At 43.6% G+C, this 10,000-nt stretch overlaps 1 protein-coding gene across 2 annotated transcripts in view; it reads right to left on the bottom strand.

Annotated features, from left to right (window-relative positions):
• Positions 1 to 10,000, bottom strand: part of LOC134469429 (runt-related transcription factor 2-like) — an 88,497-nt gene that overhangs the window by 39,674 nt on the left and 38,823 nt on the right. For both annotated transcript variants that reach the window (XM_063223686.1, XM_063223687.1), the window contains exons 2-3: positions 6,537 to 6,799; positions 5,142 to 5,298 (exon numbers count right to left, since the gene is read on the bottom strand). In XM_063223686.1, coding sequence (XP_063079756.1) covers positions 5,142 to 5,298; positions 6,537 to 6,799 — 420 coding nt within the window. The remainder of the gene's footprint in view (positions 1 to 5,141; positions 5,299 to 6,536; positions 6,800 to 10,000) is intronic.

Here is a 10,000-nt window from a genome sequence, read left to right as displayed (position 1 = left end):
CTCTGTGTATAAGTGAGATCATGGATGGTTGCTGCTGTTGACTGTGGACAGAACACTCTGTAAAAAAATGTCACTCTTTAAAAAAAATGTGGCCTTACTGACCTTACTGGTCTATTCATCTAGCCAGGCCGTGTGACGCAACATCTTCAGCGTTGCTTCTAATCAGGCCAAGTGAGCAATATAAATATCGTTTCTGAGCTGCCGAAAAATTGGAACTCCTCCCACATTGTCGGGAAGCAAACAACCAAGGGAGGCTTGTCAACCATGCCATGTGGGCATTGTTATGCTACTGGTCAGACCAATTCTCGAAGAGATTTCCAAGTTGATGATATTCAGGTTACTATTCATCCTCATTGCTATGACTTTAGAGCATGTTTAAAATTAATCTCAAGTCTGTGTATCATTTCAATATGTACAGTATTCATAACTATGCTTTCATTTGCCGATGCCATTGTCATGCTCTGTTTGCACTAAAGGAAAACGTTGTCAGCTCATATTTTTTTACTGGCAGATACACCATACATCGACCCAACATGACAGGATTCAATATAAAACATTTATCTCAGGATTAAAAGCATTTGGGGATATTGGATATATAATATCCATTCAGACACCATCACACACACACACACATCTGCTAGCTCTCAAATACGACATGCTATGTGTCATCACTATGTAGAATACTGCCCCCCCCCCGCCCAGCCCCCTAACTCTATTTCTCTCTCTCTCTCTCTCTCTCTCACGCTCTCTCTCTCACGCTCTCTTTCTCTCTCTCTCGCTCTCTCTCTCTCTCACGCTCTCTCTCTCTCTCTCTCTCTCACACACACACACACACACACACACACACACACACACACACACACACACACACAAACACACACACGCACGCACGACTCCCCCATTACCCTCTTGAGAGTTGGCGAACAAGTAGAAACTTCTGGAGGAAGGCAAGGGAAGCCCTTTTTGTTCGAGGCAGCTCCTTGTTATAGCCCTGCAGTCATATCACGGCTATTGGTTTCTCGACCTCCGCCTACGCTTCTCTCGCTTTCTCGAAAGAGGCAGCCTTATACACTCTCCGTTCGACGAAAGGAAACTGAAACAGCCTTGCTGTGACCTTTGCTCTTGTCTAATGGGGGCCTTCTTTTTTTCATTCTCGCCACCCAAGGGGGGAGACCCATTCCTACATCACATTCGCCCTACTATGATGTACGTATTAGCGTCGTATTTTAATCTTGAAGCTTATAGATCAGGGGTGGGCAATTATTTTGGCCCAAGGGCCGCATTGGGTTTAGATTAGATTTAGGGGCGGATGTCGTAGGCAACTTGCCCGTGCCAATAATAAGAAATGGTGTACGCAAACATAATTACACCAGTTGTCAGTTATGTCATTCCTGCTAATTGTATTTAGATGTAGGCTTTAGTAATCTTAGGTTTCCAAGACCCTCGTTTTAGGTAGCCAATTTAAGAATGAGTGACCATGAATCTGCGTTTTTTCTTTCTTGGAAAGGCTGTGAGGGCCGCATGAAATGGCTGAGCTGGTACTGACCATCCCATAATACGTGGAGCCAATCCTTGGGCGGAAGTACGTGGATGGCTCGCGAGGCTACCATATGCCCCCGGGCCTGAGTTTTCCCACGTCTGTTATAGATGAACACCACAGTGGTGTGAGCCCTTTGGCACTCTACACTACCTGTATTACTGTATATTTATTATGATTGCCAGAATGGCAATGGTACTGTACCTTACTGAAGAAAATCTGTAGGATTGCGATAATTTTGTCATGTGATTGAGGGTTTTTTTTCACTGTGCAGAGTAGCATTCTACAATAACAGTGTGCACTGACAGAATCGGGTATTTCTCTGCACGCGTATTCCCTCTTTATCTGTCCCACTGTAATTTTACACCAACTTATCCATTTACGAACAGCATTTCCTCTTTCAGTATGTTACCAAATGTATATTCTAATGTCCAACTATGTATCTATGCACTGTAGGTCTTGATCATATGGTCTACATTTGCTGTTGCCCAAGTTACTGTTTCCATTCATATACAGTAGATAAAGAGAGATTTTTTTCTGTAAGACCTGCACATATAGTATAAATGGTAAAACCTTAAATTAATTCAATTACACTATTACAGATAATATTACAACTCATTTGAGGTCTAATGTGTACTCTACAGTGGAACTTCAGAGGCCAAACACACGTGTTGATCCTCAGAGGCCTAGAGTATAGTTTGCTTGTGTTCATTAACACCAGTCTCATTAACGCCAGCCTGTTATAAATAAGAGAACAAAAAATGGTCATAAACTTCTCTTCTGCCTTCCTGATTGTTTTCTCTTAGATCGTAACCTAAAGTTTGCAGTGATGAAACCATAGAAAAATAATCAAACTTGTAAAAAGCAAGAAGCCTCCCACACTGTAAAACACTGCAGCCAGTTAAACGTAAAAAAGTAAGTTGCCCAGCAGCCTTGGAGTGTCTATGGAAAGTCAAATAACTCTAACAAGGAGTGAAGAGTCTGGGTAAAATGATACAGTACAGGTGGCCAGTGTAGTTTCAACTCTATATCTCTTAATATTTACACAATATTGATTAGAATTAATTCTGAAAATGTTACACTGACCAAAGCAAAATCAACACTAATATTTTTGAGTGGCACCAAATGTTATCTGAAACAGAGTTAACACACACAGGAGATACTTTAGGAGATTTAACACTGTTTTTATTTATTTTTATTTTTTACTGTGACCCACCACTAACACCGTTCACCGTCTGAGAAGAAAAACCTGCTACCTAACTCACACCCAACCCCCAGCCCTAACTCCCTCCACACTGTATGTATATCATCAGGCTAGTAAAATGAACCTGTTCCTTAGCGTGCACTATCCCGGCCCGAATGCCTGTGATGTGGTTAGATGAGTGAGACGGTGTTTGTAAGCGATCTGCAGGGCATAACAGATGTAGTTATTCAGGGAATGGGGCTTAGCTCCTTGTCCCTAAGTGACACCGCATCCTCTTTCACTCGATGCGTAACGAGTAATGACAAGCGGTGAGGACGATGACGCCCACCTAATCGAGTCATATAGTGTTGTGTTGTGTTGTGTGATCCTTAATTAGCATAGCTGCTAAAGAAGACATGTGAACGAACTCACGTATGGACTAAAGGTTGAATGTCCTCTCAGCGCGACTTTGAACAGTTTAAACATTCATGTGGTATTATGACTGTATAATGTGCATATCCATTGATTTATTTTGCATTCGGTTAATTTCGGAGGGAGCCACTTTGTAGCAAATTTCAAATTGATTCGAGGTGTAAGTAAATTTGAGTCCATAAACACAACATGAAGGGTTTCAGATTCAAAATTAAAATTGTTATCGAATCTCAGTCATAAATTCTGTGGCAAACATACTGTATACCCGATACCGTGACATAGACTTTCTTACTGTAACAACAACAACTTGCTGAGTTAGACATAGGACAGCCAAATTATGCATAAGTGAACAATGTCTCCTTAAATATCCCCCCCCCCCCCCAAACCCCCACCCTCTAACCACCACTCTCACACTAAGCCAACAACCACCACTAGGCCTGAGACCATGACACGGCCCCCCGTTGTACGCCTCAGGGGAGTTGGAGTTGGGGCTGGCGGGCGGGGGTGGTGGTAACCATTCCCCTCTGACTCACCAACCCCCAACCCCCCACCCCCCCGCAGACAGCAGGACGAGTGGTCGGCTACAGCTACGTATCTATCTGACTCAAAACAGACTGACCAAGTTCAACATTTCCAGGGTTAATTCAACAACTTCTGTAGGGCAGAGGTTCCCAAACTTTTTCAGTGGGAACCACCTTTTGACTTCAGAATATTTTCACGATTCACATCCACCGTAGTCTAGATGTCTAGCAACATTTACAGTTTATATTAATATTGTAATATTAGTATTGATATCAATATTATTCAAAATTAATATCTAGATTTTCCATTAATAGTTTGTCCGCTAATAGTGCTAGAAATCCACTGGACAACAAATAAATCAAGTCAATACTGTTACTAACCAAATTATGAAATGTTATCTGGATGTTATATACATGTTATTATGTTAGGCCTATGTTTTTATGCAATGTCCCTTGTGTCCGGGACCCCCCTTCAGTACCTCTGGGACTCCTCTGGGGGTCTCGACCCCCCAGTTTGGGAACTACTGTTGTAGAGAGTCTAAAACATCTAAAACACTCATAGCTTTGGTCCCATTCTTAAAGGGCTGAATGCTGTAGAGAGCCTAAAACATCTAAAACACCCATAGCTTTGGTCCCATTCTGAAAGGGCTGAATGTGCACTGCAATTTGTTTTCTATGGCTGTCCAACTGACAGCAATAAAGACTCTGTGATGATGACGCAGACAACGACTCCCAAAGGAAGTATAGCATCATCATTTAGCATCATCACTTCCTGTGTCTGAGGTGGCAGTTGGAGTAACACAGCCAATATGAGTCAGACGTCTTCACCAAATGAGATCTTGGCAGCCATGACACATACCTTTGCTCAGGGCTATAAATGAACTCTTTTTCTTATCACTAGCCAAAATGGCTGGTAGACGTTAATCTTTCTGGCCAAACATACACACACTAATGGGTCGAAGTGGCTAGTACGTTTCTTTTCTACTAGCCAAACTGAATTTTCGGCATGTGGACGGTTGGTGGGTGTTAATTAGCTCTGCCAAAGTGAGAATCAGCCGTTGCTCAAGAATTTATTTGCTTTGGACTTGGTGAATGATGTGTCAGTACAATTACATCACAGTAACATCGTATTAACGCAACTCACAATATATAAATCATTTCTTGGCCAATATTATTGGCAAGGAATCCTGTAATAAAGACGTCTGTGCTGGATGACAATAGCTGACAAGAAGTTTGACTGATAGACACTCCACAGCTGACACAAACAGTGTGTGTGTGTGTTTGTGTGTGTGTGTGTGTGTGTGTGTGTGTGTGTGTGTGTGTGTGTGTGTGTGTGTGTGTGTGTGTGTGTGTGTGTGTGTGTGTGTGTGTGCGTGTGGCTATGGCTGTGGCTGTGCCTGTGCCTGTGCCTGTGTGTGTACACATCCATTACAGCACATCAACTTCACAATGTCTCAACACAACTCACCTCGTCCACTCCTTCCCACGAAGCGGAGGTCGTTGAAGCGAGCGACCTGGTTCTTCATGACCCCAGAGGCGTTCCGGAGCTCTGCAGAGTAGTTCTCATCGTTGCCCGCCATCACCGTCACTGTTGTCCCATCCGCTACCTCGCCTAGTGCCACAACCTGAGCATAAACAGGTGATAAAAATATTACTTTATTATTATTATTATTAGGGCCTATTATTTGAGTGTGTGTGTGTGTGTGTGTGTGTGTGTGTGTGTGTGTGTGTGTGTGTGTGTGTGTGTGTGTGTGTGTGTGCGCATGCACGCGCGTGTGTGTCTGTGTCTGTGTGTCCGTGTCTGTGTCTGTGTGTGGTCTTGGGTCCAAATGTGTATAAACATACAAAATATGTGTGTGTGTGTGTGTGTGTGTGTGTGTGTGTGTGTGTGTGTGTGTGTGTGTGTGTGTGTGTGTGTGTGTGTGTGTGTGTGTTTGCTGAGAGTGTGTATATATGAAGCATTAGATTTAGTTTAGTTTAAAGTTGCTAAAATATAATGTATAAAGTAAATAAATAATTCATAGCCTTATACACAGTTAATACATTTTAGCATTATAATATGGAGGGAGGTAGCTACAGAAAATAACTCAAAACATCCCAATAAAAACAAGGCATACGGATTTAAAGTAGTAGTTTTTAAGTTAATCATAGTGGAATACTCTACAGTGGTGGCTCGTCCAGAGCAGCAGCTTTTCGTGCTTCATTATGAGTTATATTCTCAAGGGAGAACCGGAAATCTTCAGGCCATAATTTGGGATTGCAGCTCTCACCTACTTTACCCCCCAAAACATTTCCGGCGGTGTGGATTTGTAATAGGATATGTCATTAAACGTGGCTATTAAAACAGATGTTTCCAGAAAACTAAAAAAAATAAAAAATAAAATAGAAAACACTACAGAACGACCTGCGCATTTATTCTCATGCACGGGCATTTTTTTTTTTAAATTATTACTATTATTTAGCCTACCTCGGAAAAGCATTTTAAAAATGCAGCTCACTCAAGCGTTAGTGGGCATTGTTGACAAACTACTAAATTAAAGTATATCGATCAGATATTATGAGCTACAATCATCTCCCATTATATTTTTTTTCGGTGCGTCCTGCTTTGACGCTTGCTGGTGAAGTACTACCTTTCATGTTTGAAGTTGACAGCGGCTGCACTTGGGGTGAGCTATTTCTAAATAATTTTGGACTGCTGTCAAGTCCGTTTTTTATTTAAATAAAAGTGGTAATAGGCCTACTATTGATTTTATTGTTGGCATTATTGGTAATAATGATTTATAGTGTTTCAGTTTGTTGTATCTTTATGTACATTTTGAAATCAACCAGCTTATTTAGAGAAATTGGAAAAAATAGCACTCACCTTGAACGCTACTGGTAGAGTTTTGTTACACCTCCAGTGCGAAGGCAGAACAGAACAAAGGAAATTTGGACTGTCAGTCCGAACAAGTTCTGCCGGATGATCGGCGATGATCTCGGCCATGGAGCGATTCTCCTGAGGGCGCAGCCTCGGCACGGCGGCGTCCTGCTGTCCCGTGCTGGTGGTGGTGTTGACATCGTTCATTTTCACCGGCATAGGCTGGAGGCTACTAGACGGGGGACTGAACCTCCGACTTGCGCTGGGATCTACGGGAATACGCATCACAACGCACTAGGTTAACAAAAGGTAGGAGATCCAGAGAAAAGGTTGTTCAAGTCAGAACTTTTCTTCTGCGCGTTTGTCAGAAACTCCTCTCTCGCTGAGGGCTCCGCGCTTCTACTCTCTCTCTTCTGCCAGTGTGAGTGAGCACTCGGAAGTGAGTCGAACTAGACTAAAGCGCTGGTTCTGGAGTACTTGAAGCGACGCTCCCTAAACTTGTTCCAATGAAAGAGATACTTTATATGATACTCCTCATGAATAGGCTATACGTTTTCAAAGGAGCATATTTTAGCTGGCATACATTTATGCAGCCTGCAAAAAAAGAGACAAATGAGGATCTGTTCTTTTCCTTTTTTTATCGTCAAGTACGCCCAGGTAGGTAAGTTGCAAAGGAAGGCAACAGGGTGTCAGTGTAAACTATTGTTATGTACAAATAAAACAATCCAATAAATTAAAAATGAAGGTTTCTTGTCGCACGTCTTCCTTCACCAACACGCGTAATAGCCTAATAACCATAAGTTATCGCTATCTGAATCTCCTGCTGCTTTTTGGGGAAAAGACAGACGCTTGCTGTTTGCGGTTTGAGCATCAGAAAGCATTCAAAAAAAAGTTGCGGTTGGCCGGACGAGACAAGCGCAGAAGGGCGAACTGTTTGTTGCCCCGAATGTGGTTAAGCCTCTGAGGGTGAGGGTTTCTCCCTTCTGCGCTTTTTGTGGTTTATATAGCTACTACACCATTCGCAGGCATTGTGCTGATGCGAGATGGACACGTGATGCGCATAGTTTACACTACTTTCTCTCCGTGGAAATTATAAACACCGCATTTTCCTTTAAACTAGGCTACTACCTTGCCTGGTTATTGTCTGTCACATTTTGGTCATCCAGTTCACTGACTGCACTGAAACGAGGTGCACACACCTTGACGTGTAGCCCACACACGAAATGCGTCCACGCAAGCGCACACCTCCGTCACGCACACACGCGCGCGCGCACGCACACACACACACACACACACACACACACACACACACACACACACACACACACACACACACACACACACACACAAGCAACTTAACCAAGCAACAATTAACCTAACTACCAGCAGTAAAATAGGCCTACACCGCAATCAAAACTGAAATAGCAAATGACATTTGTTTTGTGCAACAGGTGGACTCTAACATAATGCCCATGAACAGGACTCTGTCTGCTTCTACTACATTAAAACCACTGGCAGATAAACTTCTATTAAAGCAATCAAACCATTTCATTATCTAAGAACATCTTTTACGTATATTGTTCTTATATCACAACCACCCCAAGGTCCAATCACACAGACACGCACACAGACACACGTCACGCACACATACACACAACAAAGAAAATGTTTCAGTGTCTAAGTTCCACAGCGGAACACCAATTTCATGCACCAGAGAGAACCCGTACTGCTTCCTATGACCTCACACACGCATGCATATGCACAGACGCAGACACACACACACACGCGCGCACACGCACACACACACGCGCACACATGTACACACACATGCACATGCACACACGCTCGCTACTCCAATTATGATTTTATCATCATATTTTGAGCATGACAAGTGCAGTATATCTGGAGTAGGCTGGGCAGTGTTTCCAGATTGGGCTGTTTCCCACCCAATTGTCCCGCTTAGGATGGCTGTGTGTGGGTAAAAATGGTATCTAGCAGAAAAACCCGCCCAATTTGTGCCATAGAAATCGATAGAATTGGGCGGGATTTTGTGCCTCTGGGCGGGTTTTGAGCATTTTTTGGGTTGGAAATCATCAGCCTCATCTGGCAACCCTGAGGCCTTTGTTTCACTCAAACTGTAGAGCAGGGGTTCCCAACCTTTTCCAACTTGGGGCCCACTTGAAATTGTCACAAATGTTCGGGGCCCACCTCTGACCCGATTACGACTGAAACTCACATAAATCAGCAGCAACACACACCAAAATGTGATTATAATTTTTAGAATATTATTTCAAGGCCCACTTGGTATACCTTCAGGGCCCACCTGTGGGCCCCGGCCCATAGGTTGAAAATCACTGCTGTAGCGATTAAAGTGACTTCACAGCTCCTGTCACAACAAGACTGCTATCCAGGCACACACACTACCAGGGCCGGATTAAGATGACCTGGGGCCCCTAGGCTACAGTTTGCTGTGGGGGACCCCCGGAAGGCAAATGTCACGACAAAGGTACACAGACAATCAGGGGCGGTTCCAGACATTTATTCTTGGGGTGGCAAAGGGGTGGCGAAGTGTATTTCAGGGGGGCATGCTCCTACACTAAGGGAAAATTATAAGCACTATATAATGGACACACACACTTATGTGATACACTGAATCTCTTAAAGTGAAACCCTGCAACCTAAAGTTCTATGTCTGAAATTATGGCAAGCATTAAGGCTATTGGTCACAATCAGGGCTCTTAATTGGGGTGGCAAATCATATTTCTGGGGGGGCAAATGCCACCCCCTGCCACCCCTTAGAACCGCCCCTGCAGACAATGTCATAATTAGGAGCTAGGGTACCATGTCTACAAAGTGCAGTCAGTAGATGAGGTTTTTCAATATTGCATCTTGTCGCAATTCTACAATTTTTCACGTTTGTTAAATCAAGGGGCCCCTGGCAGGTGGGGGTCCCTAGGCTACAGCCATATCTAGCCTGTGCGTTAATCCGTCCCTGCACACTACATTAGTGTAGGCCTGCTTATGCTGTCTCAACCACAGTAGTTAGTGCCATCTGTCCATCTATGTGCCCATATGCACTATTTGCTCTCTCTCTCTCTCTCTCATTCTCTCTCTCTGTCTCTCTGTCTCACTCTCTCTCTCTCTCTCTCTCTCTCTCTCTCTCTCTCTCTCTCTCTCTCTCTCTCTCTCTCTCTCTCTCTCTCTCCATCTCTCTCTTTCTCTCTATCGCTCTCTCTTTCTCTCTCTCTCTCTCTCTCCCCTTCTCTCTTTCTATTTCGTGTGTGTGTGTGTGTGTGTGTGTGTGTGTGTGTGTGTGTGTGTGTGTGTGTGTGTGTGTGTGTGTGTGTGTGTGTGTGTGTGTGTGTGTGTGTGTGTGTGTGTGCGTGAGACAGAGAGAGACAGACAGACAGAAAGAGAGTGAGAGTAAGCAGTACACAGCATATACATGTAATCAGGGCTCCAAATTAACA

The sequence above is a fragment of the Engraulis encrasicolus genome, chromosome 18 (assembly GCF_034702125.1).
Source record: "Engraulis encrasicolus isolate BLACKSEA-1 chromosome 18, IST_EnEncr_1.0, whole genome shotgun sequence".
Taxonomy (NCBI): Eukaryota; Metazoa; Chordata; class Actinopteri; order Clupeiformes; family Engraulidae; genus Engraulis; species Engraulis encrasicolus.
Note: the sequence above shows the minus strand (reverse complement) of the source record. Positions and strands in the feature narration are given on the sequence as shown.